The sequence below is a fragment of the Saccostrea echinata genome, unplaced genomic scaffold (assembly GCF_033153115.1).
Source record: "Saccostrea echinata isolate AGI-Se365-2 ecotype Australia unplaced genomic scaffold, CSIRO_AGI_Sech_v1 ptg000015l, whole genome shotgun sequence".
Classification (NCBI taxonomy): Eukaryota; Metazoa; Mollusca; class Bivalvia; order Ostreida; family Ostreidae; genus Saccostrea; species Saccostrea echinata.
Window position 1 is genome coordinate 2,456,601 of NW_026889764.1, and position 19,245 is coordinate 2,475,845.

The 19,245-nt window shown below is 33.7% G+C and overlaps 1 protein-coding gene across 3 annotated transcripts; it reads left to right on the forward strand.

The window, feature by feature from the left end:
- Positions 1-457: 457 nt before the first annotated feature.
- On the forward strand, positions 458-15,606 carry LOC133187389 (uncharacterized). 3 transcript variants are annotated; one of them, XM_061322742.1, is made up of 3 exons: positions 458-524; positions 1,215-1,326; positions 12,039-15,606. In XM_061322742.1, the coding sequence occupies exon 3, from the start codon at positions 12,133-12,135 to the stop codon at positions 15,013-15,015; it is 2,883 nt and encodes a 960-aa protein (XP_061178726.1). In that variant the 5' UTR covers positions 458-524; positions 1,215-1,326; positions 12,039-12,132; the 3' UTR covers positions 15,016-15,606. The 3 variants fall into 3 exon arrangements, with proteins under 3 accessions (XP_061178726.1, XP_061178728.1, XP_061178727.1); XM_061322744.1 differs by lacking the exons at positions 458-524; positions 1,215-1,326 and adding an exon at positions 4,465-4,484; XM_061322743.1 differs by lacking the exons at positions 458-524; positions 1,215-1,326 and adding an exon at positions 8,904-9,094.
- The last annotated feature ends 3,639 nt before the right edge of the window (positions 15,607-19,245 follow it).

Here is a 19,245-nt window from a genome sequence, read left to right on the forward strand (position 1 = left end):
TTTTTATACCGTTGATAAGCTAGTTAAATTAATGTTATGTACCATGTGACGCTGGTTCTCAGTATATTCCATCAGGTCTGACAGTTGGTACTTCCCATACAGGACAAAATTTCTTAATGATCAGTTGACCCCCCACAGTAACAACCCCTCCTCCCATTTCCTCCAGGAAGGGGTAAAGGATAAAGTTATAACACCTTCCAGTATTTATCAGTGCTAGGATTAACAAATCACATTTGTAAACAGTTTGTACAAGACCTTGTTTTGCCTGGGTGATTATGAAAATTCTGCTTCCCTTGAAGTTAGCATGAGAGAGATTTTTATTCAGTATCTTTGCCAGCTTTATCATTTGGGCTGGTAATTGTTATATTTTTTTCTTTCTTTGTGTTGGGAGTGTCGAGTTTATATGAGTTGGTTTTAAATTAGTTTACACCCTCATGAGAATTTTTTGATGGAAATTTGATGTGATGTGTTATTAACTGGTAGTTTTACATGTTGGAATGTTGGAATTGGAGATTTCTGAGGGGGTAAGCTTTTCTGTAAGTACTACCTCAGTGTACCAATATAACAAAGCACTGTGAGAAAATGGAGAAAAAGAAATTAATATCCTAGAACTTTTCATTAACAAATAATATGATAGAAAGTATAACTTTATCAAATGTGTTCTGAGAATATATTTGGGTGGATGAAATTTTTCCTGCTCATAACCTTGGAACAGCATACATTAAACTGGCTATGTACTTTATTAGATGTTGGTTAAAGATAAGTTATAGAGAGTTAAGGGAGCGTGGTAACACAGCAAATATTCTGTCAATATCAGCTTAGCTAGTTTTGTAATAGAACTTGATGCAATGTGTTGGGTGTGAAAATATGAGTGATGATTGTAATGTATTCTAAAGGTATCTTTACTTTTAAAATTAATCAGATTTATTTCAATTGTTTGAAGATTCATATGCACTTTTTCCATCAAGTTATAATACTATTTTGCTATAACTTGTCAAGTTATGAATTTTATAGATATATAGTATGTCAATGACTTATGGTTAGATTTTCAGATGGTCTGATGTAAAATGCATGTTTTTCAAAAATCTGTGGTTGCATAATAATATGCAAAAATCTGATGTATTTAATCAATTGACGGTAGAAAGATAAAATATGAGAGAATATGACAATTTATTGTTATCAAAAATTTTTTTTATTTCCTTTATTTTTGACAGGCTGTCATGGCTTAATTCAGGGAGGGGTATTATGAAAATCCAGAACCTAATTATGACTGAGACTCGCTGAGGCAGTATACAGCTATAGACAGAAGCTTAGGGATAACATGAGGTCAGTATGCAGAATATTTGTATCAGTTGTACACTTGCAGACGGATTTCAAATGTCGGAGGTTGTAGGCTAGTGAGAGAACATGAAGAATGGGTGGCATCTCTTTGTTACAAGCCTAATTACACAGAAGAATGCATGCATGATAGAGATTTCTGATGTGTGTACAACCCTTATAGAAGATAAATGTTTTTTCATGTTGACTTATTATCATATGGCTATCAGATTCCTGCAGTCAAGGCTTCAAAAGTGACTCCCAGTCTTGATATTGACTAGTGAATCTGTTTCAGTACTAATACATGTAGTTGTGAAGCTGCATGATGAAATTATAACCTTTTAATTTGTCCACAGTATCCCCCCTTAAAATGTAAACCTATAGTTTCCATCATGATCATGATTTGATAAGATATCCTTTATAATACACATACATGTACATGGTCTTGTAATGACTGCCTTATGGAATTAGACTTATGTACATTTACCCAGCTGTCAAGAATACTAACAAATTTTTGAAATATTAAATTTCAGGGATTTCTCGGGATATATCTATAACTCCATTCATTCTTAAGGCATTCAGAGGAGGGATGATTCCCCATGAGAGCACATGTGAAGGAACTGGAAATTTTTAAGACTATATAGATGCATCCATTATCCCCTAAAATTTTAAGCATTTATTACAGTCACTCAAGGAACCATGCATTGATGATCGAAGCTTTACATCAATTAGAGAAAAAAAAGGGGGGGGGGGGCTAGTGCATGTTTGAATTTTTTTTGTTCAAAGACTTGTATGTGCGCCTTTCCCTTTTTTCTTTTAAGAACCCTCTATACACTGCACACCAAAGAGTTCTGAATCTGTAGCATTTCTATGCAATTAGAGTGGTCTGCCCTTTGATTCAAATTAGATTGTGGTGGTCAGATGGGTTGGATTGTCGGTAGTCAGATAGTTCTGTGGGTAGAGCACCTGACTGAATACTCAGGGGGCCTGGGTTTGAATCCCAGTCTGATCCATCATATTTTCTCCTCTCCTGTTACATTTGGTGCCAATGCCATACATTGCCCTGGAATTGACAGATGAAAGACCTGCCAGGGAAGAGCTTGGGTTGGTGTCTTTGGAGGGGAACACCTTTGTGGTGGTCAGACAGGATTAATCACTTGACCAGATATCTCAGTTGGTAGAGCACCTGATTGGAGATTCAGGGTACCCAGTTGAATCCCGCTCTGGTCTGTTGCATTTTCTCCTCTTCTGTTAGAGTGAATTGAATAATTTACAGTGATGTATTACTCATTTTGTAATCAATGCAGCCACTTGAGATAAATCCACTGCATACAATATTTACACATATATTTTCCCCACTTGAAATTAACAACAGTGATTTCTGCTCATCAATTTTCTCCACTGTCTTTGAACAGTTTTCCCGAGGGTACATATGTTGAAAATTATATACCGGTAGATGATAGCTCAATATTTACAATTTTATACATTATGATTTTCACAAAATTATCAACTTAGAATTGTCCAAAATTAATACAAAAAGAAATTTCTTTTTATTTAGTGTATAGATGGTCCTTGTACAGAAGCAAATATGTTTTTTATCATATGTGAAGAAATTAATCACCCTACACTGTACTATGTAGTTATCAGAAAGTGAAAACCCATGCAAGGCAAGCATGCGCCGCAGTATAATTTTCTGCTGAAATTGCAGAGATAATGCAGAAGTCCTGCCGGATGTCTCTGTTCACACTGCTGACTGGCAGTACCATTGATGTTTTTCTTCAAACTGATATTTTTATCAGGTGTGGGGAAATTCTGACAAAATTCTGTAGCTTCCCACTATGATATAATAAAAATCTTCATGGTCAGCATAATTAATTTGATAAGAATATCTTTGTCATTTACTAATCTCATACTAAATGAGAATTCAGATAGATGTCTCATGGTGTCATTTGAATACCTCCAACAAAAGAAGATATATAAAGATCTTTGTCATTATTCCCTCTGCTTGAAAGGGGGGGGGGGGGGGTTATACATATAGTGATGGGGGTGGCTGTCCTTCCATACATCTATAATACCGGTACTTGCAGGGGTAGCCATCCCTTTCTGCAACCCCTCCAACACCAGTGAATGCAATTTAATGAAATTTACACAAAATCTTTATAACTAGGAGCATTGTGCATCTCATGTTTATGTTTCCATTGGACACACATTTGCACATTTGGAGTTTCCAGTAAAGAAAAAAGTGGACATTATATATACCATTCTCTTTGAAATATACAGTGGAGGCTACCCATCTCTTATCATGCAACTCCTCCTATACCACTGAAAAAAATTTAATGATACTTTCACAGAATTTTATAACATACATGTATAGTGCCAATATGCATTTTCCATTTTATGTTTTGATCAGAGAGGAATATTTGGAGTTTCCCTTAAATCTGCTGTAATTTGGTGATATCTGTGATTTTGATTAATGAGAAATGAGATGAGAATGAATACAAGGCAGATAGCTTTTTGAAATGATACCCTAAATACATGTAGAAAGTAACAGCATTTGAATAGAAGTTATATGGAGGGGGGGGGGGGTCCTTATATCAGACTAGGATAGGAATTACCTACACATGAAATATTGTGTGTCAAATCATGAAAAAATCATCACAGTTCTGTTGGTTTTAATTTTTTTTCCAGCTTAAATTGCAAAACCTAAATTATGTGTTTCAATAACATCATGTTTGAAATGGGAAGGGACACTTGTTGACAAAGTCAAAAGTTGAGGAAAAATATTAACATTGTAGAAATTTAATTGTAATTACTTTCACTTAACACAAGCTTAAAAGCTTTAAGCCTTTGTCCAAATATGTGTATCCATCCAGAAGATTTTAACCAAAGTGAAGATTACGTTTAAGAGATTTTCCCAATGAATTGCTAAAACATCAATAGAGTATCATTGATTATTTATGTGGATAAGATTTAAATTGAAGTCATTGGTATATCATTAAATGGACATGAGACACTGATGAATGAAGGAGTACTATATACAGATTAAATAACACTTAGGTATACACTCTGAATCAGAGCTTTCTTTTTCAGCCTGGGGAAAAGTGACTAAGGGTTTTAATCAACAGCAATACACCATCCCTGTGTACAGTTCATTCCTATATTGTATGGTATGTATCTGATTTTCCTTATTAACTGTGTTTATTTATTTTTTCTACACATACTGCATGCTTTGTTGGTAAACATTGCAGACTTTTAGATTATGTGACAGTCTATCAATTGTTCAAGTTATCACAGATGTATTTATATCATATTGACAACTTTTTCAGCTCTTAATTACATTTAGTTTTAACGACTTTTTTGGTTCAAAAAGAAATTATTTGTCAAATAGATAAATTGATTTTAAATCTTCACTATCTTACTGTATGTCTATTAACCATGTACTCATAGGTATTACATCTGTGAACCATATATTTTCTCGCATTTCACTCGTCCCAGTTTCTGTTTTACTTTTTCCAACTGTTATTTGCATATTTTCTTAATAATTTTCAGAAGGAAAAATGGATAAAATTGGAAAACATACAGTATATGAAACCATACTTGTATGTTTTAAGACATGTTTATCATAATTAAAAAAGAATCAACATGTGCTTAATGTACAAATTGTATGTTCATTTACATTTATTTAATGTTTTATACTGTATGTAATATAAACATCCTTATATTAGCATAATCATATCATATCATAATCATATTTTAGAGCCTTTCACATTGCTTCTTGTTCGCTAATTCAAATACCCTCTAATATATTTAATTAAAACACGTACATACACAAAGCATGCTCAATTTTGAATGCACTATTTTATGTTTGCTTACTGCATATGCATGAATATCTTACTAAATGAACATGCACATATGAAATTTGACAATTGTTCAACATACACATGATACACTTCAAATGTTCATGTTTGATGAACCTACTCCTAAAAGTTTATAGGTTTGCTTATTTTAAAATGTGTAAGTTGTAGTTTTATCTGTGTATTAATCAAATCTAATTAAAATTGGATCTAAATAAACACTCCCTGTTTGTTGATAACGTACACAACATATCAAAAACCATGGAAGCATGTTAGATCTTATTTTAATTAGATTGTGTATCGATCTACTCTCTACTTCTTACCTAATCCGGACCCCCTCCTACTCTCCATCCCCCTCTCTCGATCATCTCTTCTTCGTCTTTCTTTCACCCCTCATTTCCGTCTTCCCCTTCTGTAGGGTATTTGCTGATTTTTTTTCCCTTTGGGCAATACAGTAGTACTGTTTGTGACCTGCGATATAAAATTATAAGTCATATATTATAATTTGACATTCCAAAAGGAATCATTTGTTGGCCCAGTAGGTATAAAAATGATTTTTTAAAAAAATAAGTCTTTTTAGTTAATGAATTACCCTACATAGAATATATTAACTTTGAAGTTTTGAGTACATTGACTTTTCACACAGTAGCTTGTAGTTTTGAATTTGTTTTAATTATTGCACTTAGAATATGAAATAATGTCCCTGATTGGTTGTTAAACATGTGCAGACCTAGAGGGGGTAGGTTTGGGTCCAGACCCCCCCCCCCCCCCTTTTGGATTTTCAGTGTTCTAAAATTTCTATGTAAAGAAATGAAAAAAATTCACAGAAAAGGACCCCTTGTGAAATGATAAGTCCAGGCGTCATATATATCATATGTCATATAAAAAATTGCCAAGTAATTTAATTGTCCTAACCCCCCAACTCAACCCCCCCCCCTCCCCCCAATTATTGTACTGGCATGATTTCACATCTGGCAGCATTTATTTATATCAGCATGATATTGGTACATATAAAATTTACTCATCCACTTGTACATTCTGCTAAATAGACATAATGGGAAAAAAATTTAACCATGATAATGAGCTATACTGATGTGTAATACTGAGTAACTGTTCATAAAAACGGTTCACAAATTTTACACAAACTGAGCTTATTATAAATATATACGCTATAACACAGTTTTCACCCAACATTACAGAGAGATTGGCATCTGAAATAGAATTTACACATAATTTACAGATAACTTGTGGAAATGAAAAGTGAATCACTACTGTATTCATGGTAAAAGAACAAAATTTCAGCAAAAACATTCAATGTTTAATAATAGAAAACTATGAATTGTTTACATATAATTGTCAATACATATGTGCAGTTGTGTTTTTTTTTTTTCAGAGTTCATTTGTACTGTGCAGCTTTGCCTTGCACATGAATTTTAATCCTTTTAGTACATATATTGTCATAACTTCACACCTTCAATATTCATTAATACATAAATTTATTATGGAGGATGCATCATGTGTTTCAGTCAGTTGAATTTGAATTCTTTTACATATTTTGCAGTAACTTCACACCTTCTATATTCATTAATAAACTTATTATGGAGGATGCATCATGTGTTTCGGTCAGTTGAATTTGAATGTGTTTACATATTTTGCGGTAACTTCACACCTTCTATATTCATTAATAAACTTATTATAAAGGATGCATCATGTGTTTCGGTCAGTTGAATTTGAATGTGTTTACATATTTTGCGGTAACTTCACACCTTCTATTTTCATTAATAAACTTATTATGGAGGATGCATCATGTGTTTCGGTCAGTTGAATTTGAATTCTTTTACATATTTTGCGGTAACTTCACACCTTCTATATTCATTAATAAACTTATTATGGAGGATGCATCATGTGTTTCAGTCAGTTGAATTTGAATGCGTTTACATATTTTGCGGTAACTTCACACCTTCTATATTCATTAATAAACTTATTATGGAGGATGCATCATGTGTTTCGGTCAGTTGAATTTGAATGCGTTTACATATTTTGCAGTAACTTCATACCTTCTATATTCATTAATAAACTTATTATAGAGGATGCATCATGTGTTTCGGTCAGTTGAATTTGAATGCGTTTACATATTTTGCAGTAACTTCACACCTTCTATATTCATTAATAAACTTATTATGGAGGATGCATCATGTGTTTCGGTCAGTTTATTAACCTTATCTCATATAATCACCAACAGGAAATGTAATGTCCTGAATAGAGATGACAAATAATTCTTTTCTGATGTCAACTGTACTGAATTACATGACTTAGAAGACGTGAAAATTTAGGTGGACAATTTTAGATGTTTACGTCAGTCATATAATGTGTTAATAGTGGGGATTAGGGCAATATAGAACTAGCTCATTCACTGGGACAAGCTTAGACTGAGATTGCCTATTATAACACAGGTAAATTTTAAATTGAGAATTGTCAATTTGATTGGTCCATTATGGAAAGATCGAATCTTTTCCTTAATTTGTAAATGATAATTTTCAATAACATTAGTACTATATATGTAAATTTATATGTAAAGATTTTCTCTGATCTGTACATATAATACATGTACATGTATTTGATACATCATATATGATTTTAAATCAAAATTGGCCATAAAATTATATTTGAAAATAGACTGCAGAACTTTATTCAGAAAATAAAGGAAGGAAATATAGTATGTTTTTAGGTTAGTATATGAAGGTATCAAGTTTGAGTTTTAACCCTGTGATTTATAAGTATTGGTGTGAAAGGTTAGACAGTAGGCTGTGAATCTTAATCAGGATAAGGTTGATTTGTTACAGGAAAGGTCGAGAGGTTAAAGACATGGTGTGTAGGTAGCTAATGTAGAAGTCAAAGATCTTTTTATTATACAGACCCCTAAAGCTGTAAAAATGCCATTATAGATGTAGAGAAAGACAGGGAAATTATTATAGAAGGCACTTTGTTTTGTAAGTTTTTTTTTCTTCTTTTTTTAAGCATTTTGAAATTATTGCCTACATATTATTTTTATTTTTGATTTTTATATTTTTTGTGGGACATTTGCATGCTCATTTTGATGTGGAATTTGTTTGGATATGCTACATATAGGTGTTGACAGGTACATGTATTAATTGATTATGCTCACTCTCATATTGTTATATTTTACAATATTGTATATATGTTTAGTTATGAATATATGTAATCTGATGTGTCGTATGACGCAAAGAAATAAAGAACTTGAACTTGAACTTGATCAAATTGTTTAAAGTGAAAGATTAAGTTTTGAGAAAAATTAGAATGGAAATTGGGACAAATTAATGTCATTTTATAATTAATGCTCGATTTTAGATAACACTCTTGATGAAATTAATGGAGTTTCCTTATTTGCAAAGATGGGTTTTCTTTGATTTTTATACACAATTCCTTATTGTTTGTACACTTAACTTCTACATAATGTATCAGGAACTAAAATTCCACCTGCTAGTATTGTGTAACCCACCAATTTATTCAAGTCTTTTCATTGCGAATGGTATAATGTCAATGTGATAGGTTTTAAATAATTCTCTTGGTATTATTATATATTTCATTTTGTCATTTGCATATCATTTTTTATTTTGTTCATTGTTTACTTTTCTGTTGTCTTTGTTGTGTGACAGCTAGTATAGTCAGGTAATGTTGTAACAGAACCGCATAAATCAAAGGACATGACTCGCATAAAGTAATGTGGGACTTTTTTATGAATATTATTGGGAAGGTCCTCTTTGTTATACTGTACAAAATAGTCAGAGACCTATATCATGGGATAGGAAGAGGTGGCCAGAGGCCCTGCATGGACATTACTGGACATGCTGACCGTTTGTAAAACACATGTCAGAGATGATGAAACAAGCTTTTTATTGGAGGTATTTGTGCATTTTCTTGGAACCCAACAACAAAATTAATGTCTCTTTAGACATTCTTCAGTTAAATTAGCAATTTGGAATGTGACTCCAGCTGTGTTCTCTGAATTGAGAAATATTGTTATAAATGTATTTGATTCATTTTTGAGAAATTCTCTGATTGGATGAATATATAAAGTCATTTTTCAGGTATGATTTAGTTTAACAATTTGCAGTTTTGTATCATTAGCCATTTTTCCTTTAAACATAATTCGGTTAATCTTCAGTTTATAGGCATTAAGCAACAAAAAAATTATAGACTTTGAGTCTGAAGTGGATTATGTTTAACTGGTTGTGCATGTGTGGCACATAAATCTTGTTAAAGGTGCAAGCATTTTCCTCCTACATTTTTGTAATAATTAGATTGTACTTTACAAGGTTCCATTTGAAGAACAACATTTCATCCTTTAAGCATTGTACTAGCTGGGGTTATTTTCCTTTTAAACATTTCCAGATGTTAACTGCATGAATATACATATTTAACTGATTTTTGGCTTCAACCAATAGTGCAATATTTATTTAATATATGTAAACTTATAAAAACTTCCTACATAACAAAATTTTACTCTCAGTTTGTATCTCATGGTACATTTACCAAAGTACGGGTCATTGTGTTCGAATTAAGGTTAAATGACTTGGGCCCATTAGCTGTAAATGATTGCCCATTAGATAACTCACTTTTCTGTCAAACCAGGTGCCCAGGGGTCAGTTCTTAATAACTTTTATGACTTGAATTATCCTAAGGTCATACACAATATTGATGAAATTGACAGCAAATTAACATTTTCTGTGCTTTTGCTTGATCTAGAGGACAGCAAATCAGAAATTAAGGTTTGTAGATATTTATTGGCAAATATATTCCTTTAATCAACTTTCTTTTTTTGTGTAAAATATTCAAGTGTTAAAAGTTTATATTTCTTTCCTGGTAACTTGCAGTGATCAATCATTCAAGATTAATTGCTAAAAGTTCACTGAAGTCATTAGATATCTTATAAAAGATGCATGACTGTGTGTTTATACTAGTGAGAATACACACATTTTTTATGTTTTGATTTTAATTAGCCATAAACTTTGCCTTGGATTTTTTATTTGCACCGGCTACAAGCCAATGTTTTTATAGACTGAAGAGGAAGTTTAAGTATATTTTTACACCTAATATTTTGATGAATCAGACACTGGATAATTAAATACTATATATCAGGTAAAATTATTAATATGTGATATGTTATGTACATGTATTTTTCAAACAATTTTTCATTTAATCAGGCAAGTCTTGTTTTAATTATAAGCATTTTAAATTTGACATGTATATTTTTTTTTGCAAGACTTGCATGGAATTTGATTTCCTTTACCTATTTTTTATTGTTCGTACCTGAGAAAGTTGAATTTATAAACCTGTTATATACTTAGTTTACATATGTAATGTATCACTGCATTTCATGGTTTCCTTATCAGTTTGTTTATGTAATTTTAATATATCCTTATAATCAAATTTATATTGTAAGATATATATAGTTTGTCTTTTTAAATTAATGGGAACATAAAGTTACCACTTTTTGCTGCCAACAGGGAAAAATAAGAAATAGAAAAAGATAAAAGGAAAAAACCTCAAATTACCTGTTAACCTCTATCATGTCTATAGAGAGGAAATAAAACAGTATATTGTATTTCAGTAAACAAGGCATGGATAAGTTAAAATGAATGATGATTATAGAGCTAAAATGCAAAGGAAAAAGGGGAACATATTATTTGAAAAATTATGAATGCATGATATGTGTGCTACTTTGAGGAAGTCATGTTAAATTTCGTTTGTAAATGTTTCCAAAAAATTTGCCCCATTATTGCCCCTATTATGAAATATCCCTTTTGAGCCAATTATTTTGCATAACAGAGGTCAGAGTTTATGTTTGTGATGCCCATTTTTACTGTTTGATGACAGTTCCATGGTACAGATGTACAAAGTTACACAAATTAAATATGATTATTATAATATTTTTAAAAATGATTATTTTATCATTTGATTATAGTGCAATTTGTATCACCACATTTTCTTAATGTTTGACAAAGGAGCATGCAATCATCTGGCACCCTCTTTGCACTAGGAAAAACTCTTTAACATTATATATATGATATAAAAAAAATATAAAAAATAAGTAGTCTGTAGCTCATTCTTAAATGAAACAGGTGCTTGTCAACAAACAGTACTGCTTTACTTCCCTTAGTGGACATAACATGATTATTGGATATAGTGTCTATCTGATGTGTGTCTGGCTCTGACATGTTCACTGACTGCCCAGCAATACACATAACAAACCTAACGTTACAGTTCCTAATCATCATAAAATGTCCACATTAACCGGACATTACCATGATGTATTGGGTAACATCATGTTACGATTCATCTCCCTTTTTTTCTTCTTTTTTGAAGGGGTCAGTAATCTGTAAATGATAAATGCCAGTTGAGATGAATACCTCGTAAATAATGCTGTATTTGTTTATCTTTTTTAACATTTTTATTGCGGAACCGGATTTGACTAATTTTCATGTACCATCTTTTTCCGAGTAAAATTTTTTGACATTTAAATACAAGTCAAATCCTGTATCCAGTCGCTTTAAAGGACATTTATGAAATTAAAATGATTATGTTAATTAGAATAAAGCAAAAGGATTTAACGTGTAGCATTTAACTTTCAACTTAATCCAACATCCATTTTCTGTTTTGTCAAATGTCAGAAAATGTGAGTGAAGCAGGTCTATAGTGTTACAAATCATGAGCTAGGTTATGTAAACTTGAAGGATAGAAATTTATACCTTATTAACAGAAACAACTATTTAAATTGTCATTGTTTTTAGAGTGCATTTTAAAAATGTAATTAATTAAAATATTCTTTTTTTTTTCTTTTTGCAGAGTTAAACAATGACTAGCCCAGAATGCATGGCAAAGTTATACAACACTGACATCATTGAAAACAATGTGCATTATAAAGTAAACCATAGATAGGATGAACCTATTACGGATCACAGTCTCTCTCTTTGGTGCAGTGTTTTTGATTTTGTTTTGGTGTGATGGGTGTGGCTCAGTTCGGATTTCCTCAGGTGGGGATTTGAACCTTGTTGTCAACCAAATTAGAGGCCATCTTTTACTGATGCATTTAGGACTTAAACCTGGAAGATATGTGAGGGATACCTTTAATGCAGAACTGAATGTTAGTGAAAGTTATCAAAGGCTAAATGGAACAGATAGTGGCTTAAGTTTGGCAGAAAATGTAAATGAAACAATTGAAGTAGCTAAACAGGAAACAGTCAATGTCACAGCTCAGTCACTTTCTGTGCTAAATTCAACTTTAGTTCCAAAATCAGAACCTGAGGCTACACCTGAGCCAACAACAAAAAGTGAGCCAGAACCAACTGTTGAAACAAGCCCAACTTCAGAACCTATCATAGAACCAAAGACAACACCTGAATCTACAAGTGAGCCACAGTCCACATCAGAACCTGCACCAAAAACAACCTCAGAACCAATACCTGAACCAGAAGCCACTGTAAAAACAATAAGTGAACCTGAACCATCACACAAGATAAACTCAACAGCGGAGCCTATTTCAGAGCCAACATCTGAACCTCAGCCATCTGCAGAACCAGAGACTACAAGTGAACCTAAGCCTTCACATGAACCAGTATCTACAGCAGAACCAATTGTAGAACCTGAGCCAACACATGAACCTAAATCCATAGCAGAGCCTATAAGTGAGCCAGTTTCTACAGCAGAACCAATTCCAGAGCAAACTTCTTCTGAATCAACTTCAGAACCAAGATTAACAGCAGAGCCAACAAGTGAACCGTTGGTTACACCTGAGCCAAAACCAGAACCTAAGTCCTCTTCTGAACCAACCTCTGAGCCAAAATCAACAGCAGAACCAACAAGTGAACCTGCTGTTACACCTGAACCTAACCCAGAACCAAAATCTTCACCAGAACCAACATCTGAACCAACATTAACAGCAGAACCCACATCAGAACCCAGATCAACAGCAGAGCCAGAATTAACACCAGAGCCAGAGGTAACTTCTGAGCCACATCCTGAACCAAATTCAACAGCAGAACCTACAGGTGAACCTATCTCAGAACCAACAGGTGAACCAGGATTGGTTTCTGAACCAACACCAGAAGCAGAATCATCATCACCTGAACCAGAAGGTGAGCCAGAACCAGAGGCTGAGGGGGCAGCTTTTGCAGAGCCCCATCCAGTATGGGATATTGCTATGAAAGAATGGCAATGGGGTTGGGATATTCTTGTGTATTTCTTTGCAGCTGCATTTCTTCTAATTGGTGTTTTGAGCCTACTAAGTGTTATAAGATTATGGAAAATCAAACATTTGCTTAGTAAAAACTACTTCATGGTGCTAAACATTTTAATCATCTTCAAATGTGTTCTTCGGGCATTATATTTACTTATAGATGCTTACAATGTGCATGAAACCTACCATCCTGTGTTGGCGTACTTTCTGTACAGTACTGCCTTTCCATGTTTAACATCAGCATTTAGTATTCTGTTTTATGCACTGTTACTCGCGACCAAAATGAAAATGTTGTCTTCCAAAATACAGAAGTCCTCAGTGCTAATTGGTATAATTGCATTCCATTTCATTCTCTCCATTTCAACAGATTTTGTTGTTGGATTTTTCGCAGATGCCAAAATCATGCTTTTAATTTGCCAGTCCTTTTACATTTTATGGGGAATTATTTTATTCTTGGGATATATTTTCATTTTCCGACGATTACGTGAGTCAGCAATAAAACGCCGAAAAACCTTAAAGAAGCATTCAATTTCGTATCCTTCAGATGTTTCAAGGAAGTCAGTAGTGAGTTCCATGGGAAGTCTTCCAAGACCGAAGAAATCCAAAAATAAATCAACACTGAATTCTGCAATTACTGTGACACTGGTTGCAGCGGCCTGTGGATTTTTCTGCATTGTTTTAGAATTATTTGGAATGTTTTATGTCTTCCGTATGTTCACAGATAGTTACGTACCAGAACCTTGGCCATGGTATGTGCACCAGTTCCTTTTGCGTGTGTTCGAAATAATCATGTGTGCAATAATGATATACGTTGGTTCGCAACCAATGAAATACAATAGGAGAAATGACTCTAAACCTTGTTATCTGTTTTGTTTTGTATTGAAAAAGTGCTGCTGTTCTAGTCAAGAAAATTCTGAAAACGACCAAAACACTTCATTTGGAAGTTCTCATTTCAAGAGTTTCTCAGATAGTGAGTACGATTCTAGTGATGCAAAAAGTTCAAAGAAACAGAATAAAAATGTAATGGTTGAACAGAATGGGAATGGTCCTCAACCTTGTAAACATACCCACATCGTAATCGAGGAAGGACTGGTGAGATTTCGTAGTGAGGACGATCTGACGGACGGTGTATCAGACCGCGCCGCAAGCTTGCCTGATCTTCTCCATGGAAATGCTGTTTCTACAGTAAACACTGGAATGTGCAATATGGCGTTCAATTCTAATGGCAATGTGACTGCTGCAAATACACCATTGCACAGAACTAACACCGAACCTTCCGAGATAATAGAGAAAAACCTGGGTAGTGTAGGGACCATTGGGACTATTGGGGCCAATATTCCATCAATTAATCTTGCCCACAGCTTGCAGTGGGAGTTTGACAAAGCGTATGACCGCAGCTTTCAGTTGGTAGACGACAATGATGACACGCCACCAGCATATAGAGAGGTGGAGATGCAGGAACAAGGGGTGGATCCGCCCACTGATAAATCGGAATCTTCTGAGACAGATGATTCGTGCGGGCCCGTATCACCCACAAGACTTCCCCTCATTACAGGCGAAGATTCATCAGCTGATGTTAGCCTATGAATATATTTAAATGCTAATGCCATGTGAAAGTGGTTAAAATTTGCCATTATTTATTCCTTTTTGATATTGGTATGAATTGATGTCTGTTATTTTAATTTATTTTGGTTAGTTTATTTTTTTCACTTATCAAGTAAATAAGTGTGCGCGTGCTTGTGTGTGTTTGTTTTATTGTTAAGCACTATGTCCATGTTATATATTTTATTTGCATACTATGCACTCATCAAATAATCACTTTTAAGAATGGTTATAGTCTTTAAACGTGTTACTTGTTCGTTCTTAACGCATATTTGTTAACAATGACTTATATCATGTAAGTTAAATTTTGAATTTGAAAGTTTTTTAAAAGTCACAAATTTACATGTACTGTCTATAAGAAGGATAACTGCTGAATAGAGTGGCGTCTATACCTAAGAACGAAAGAGTCGTTGTGTAAATGTTAGTGTGAATATCGATGTTTGAGTGAAAAACAAAAAGTATCATGAAGAAATATTCATTTTATTTCAGGTATGGTTATGATGTAAACTTCTGGTCGACGATAATATTTTATTCTGCAGAAAATTATTACGAATTAAAATGATATATATCACAGTCTGCTTGACTTAAGAATTTTCTTTCAGGATGTCTGATGCAAAGTCGAGGGTCGGTAACCCGGTGCGTGTATGTAAGAAGAGCTAATCCTATGTCATTGTAACATACATCGATATATATATATATATATATATATATATATATATATATATATATATATATATATATATATATATATATATATATATATATATATATATATATATATATATAAGCCTCCACGATCACCTGAGTGTCCTGGAGCATAAATCGTGTGCCCAGGGGCCACAATTTTCAACATGTTGGTAGAGGGCTAAGTGTTTATTAAAACAGTAATCATGGAAATAACTTTCCAGCTAAATCCCCATGAGTAGAAAAGAATTTAGATTTTCAAAATTGTATCTCACTAATTTCATTATATCAGGGATGGACATTAAATTTCAGATTCACTTGCCTTTCGGGCAAGCTAGCGAACTCAAACTTTGACTTGTCCGAATGCAGAATTTGGTTGCCCAAAATTTAAAAAGAAGAGAAAATACCGGTAACTGAATTTATTATTGTAAATAAAGTGAGATATAACTTTTTATATGTTTTTGACAACTGCTAGAAAAAAATCGTGCCGGTGATGTTACATATACATTTGTAAATACTTGTATACCACTTTCCTGTAATTTACTATCCTGTAACTCGTATTGCCATGCAGCAATATTTCCTTTAAATAAATTTCATATTTTTAAAAATTATTTTCTGTGCGATCTTTTTGTGAATTTTGATTTTTTTTATCCCTGACAAACTTAAGCTATGCTAATGGAAAACAGTTGCCATGTTTCGAAACATACATATTCTGATCAGGATACATCATGCGCAGAGAAATTAGTGTTCTTTGTATTCTGTGAGTGAATAAATAAACTATTTTATAATATCTTATTTCATAATAAAAATGTAAAATAAAGCTGTGAGACGGAAAGCGTATTTTTGTAAACTACCACGGAACGACCAGATTTTTGAATAAACGGTATCATCTAGAAACGCTACCGAGGAATTTAAATTCTGAATGCAAAAACAATGCTGCAATATTCTGGTAGAAATCAAATGTTTAATTTTTTTGTTTGTTTATAAATCAATGTAAGAAAAAAAAAATCTATCAGAAAAATTCATTTGCCCTATCGTACAAGTACATGAGCAGTTTCACTTGCCCGAACTGAGAATTTACTTGCCCCGCGGGCAATCGGACAACCGTTAATGTCGAACAAGTAATAGCTTTTCAAAAAGCTTGCCTGACTAATCAATCAATATCTATGGAACGTATATGCAGGAGAGGTGCTAAACGTTTCCGTCATCAAGGAGCGACATAATTGCGATACTTCATTATACAAGATGTACAGTTGACTTTCTCAAATTTCATAACCAAATACTACAGATTAACGAATATCTGAGACATGCCACTATTTGGTCATTTATTAGTTAGCCCACAGGCTGACTAGTTACGTTGGGATGAAACTGCAAGTGCGCAATAGCGTAGATTATAATCAAAGGCGGATCCAGCACAGGCGCGCCGGGCGTGCGCCCCCCCCCCCCCCCCCCCGTTTGAATTTTTTGTATATAGAACTTATATGTTCATTATCCTAAAATCAAGGAAAAAACACCTCTTATTTGTAAGAATTCGTCAGCTTCCGGGGACGAATCAGAGCTTTGCTCTGGACCCACTGGGGTTTCAATACAGCCCACCAGACCCCATGCCTTCTACTGCGCCCTCCCGTTATGAAATTCCTGGATCCGCCACTGATAATTCTGGGAAAATAGTCAGATGATTCGTTTTAAAGAAATTCATATTACATGTACTCTCCTACTAGATGGCGCACTTCTTCATGGTCAGTGATAGATTGATGAGACGGCCTTTATTTATAGACTGGACTGTTTTCCGTCGTTCTCGACGACGAAGTAAATTATGAACAGTTTTAACTGGGAAAGTTGTCTTAAAGTGTTTGAGACAAAAATGCTTCAATGCTACTCTAGAAATCAAAGTAAATAACCTGTACACTTTATCATGTTTATAGCTAGCGCAAAACAAGATACTAATAACCCCCCACCCCCCGGACAAAACTCACGCGATGATGGTCTTACTATATACATGTATTACAAATGAGCTTAAAATACATCTTTATATACAGTTTTGAAATTGTTAGTTTTTCTTTTCAATCGATTTCAGGACCTTTCTCATAATTAAAATAATGTGCTTTTTTTATGAAATGAAAACCAGTACAGATCTTGATGTCTTCTTCATTTTGCCGATTCTTTACTTAAAACCTTACGGGACTGAAGCCCATTCCGCTACGGGTACTGACCTACACTCTTGTCACTGTATTAAAAGGAAACCCTTGTTTCTCACAAGGCATGAAATAATATGCTACTCGCTGACTTTCTAAGCTTTTTTAAAAAACCCTTACCTTGTAACGTACATTATTAACAAATGTAGTGTTGAAAGAAAGGCTAGGTGGAAAACAGAATCAAGAAGGGATTTCCCATTTACTAGGTGGAGGGAGTTTGTTTATGATTAGACTAGTCCACTTATGGAATAAATAGTAAGAATTATCAGCAAATTCATTGCTTTAGTGTTGCTTGTCCATATACAATGTGTTCTCTTAAAAAAATGAGATAAAATTTACTGTTAATAAAAAATATGGAGCTTAAGAATAATGTTAAAAGAATAAACTTTATTTCCATAGAAGTTATCACACCCATTCAATAGAACAACCCAAGAAAAAGGCGCGAAGATAATTTACATGTGACATTTGGCGCGAAATGATTGTGTCACCCCTTTTGTAGAAGGCAAATGGACTGATCCAGTAGTTTAGAAACGCAGAAAAAATGTTGCACGGACATGTTCGTACAAAGAATCGCAAAGAATAAATATGTGCATGCAAAAAAATTGAAGGAATTAAACACATCATTATTTTGCATCAGTTATATGATTCTTTCTTCTGCAAACTGTATTTGTTTAAATGCAGTTAACAAATTCCGATGTAAATCAGCTTGCAGAAAATCTAGTTTATTAAGAATGATCGCTCAGTTTCGGATCCCTGAAATATTAATCCTTATACTGCCTGACGCACGTGGCGTCAGGCAATAATAATATTACCAACTAATTCCTCCCTAGGGCCTGAACTCTGAACCAAGTGCTTATGATCGAAATTTTGTAGACGGCTTGTACTCTTCCTCACCATAGTTACATTCAGTTTATCTTCAAGATATCTGTGCAAGAGTAGAAAAAAAAGATTCTTGAAGATTTTTATTTAAAAGTACATTTCATAATATGACAATTTTGGCTCCGCCCTGGAGCAAAACCCCTGACCTTGGGGTCATGAAACGCACAATATGTGAAGAGCGTCGTGTTTTTCCTAATAATGCATTCGGCTCTTCTTCAAAATCTGCAGGAGTAAGAAATAATTAAGATTTTCTAAGATTAAGTACATTTTCACTATATGACCATTTCAGTCCCACTTTGGATGCAGAACCCCTGTCCTCGGGGTCATGAAAAACAATTTTGGTAGGGGACCTCTTCGTCTTCCTACTCGCATATTCAGTTTATCTAGATCTTCAAGATGTCTAAGTACATTTTCATAATATCGCTATTTTGGCCAAACCCTGGAGGCACATCCTCAG

What these genes read in the sequence shown, in the direction of transcription:
- LOC133187389 (XM_061322742.1), top strand. Translation starts at nt 12,133, where the DNA reads ATGAACCTATTACGGATCACAGTCTCTCTCTTTGGTGCAGTGTTTTTG.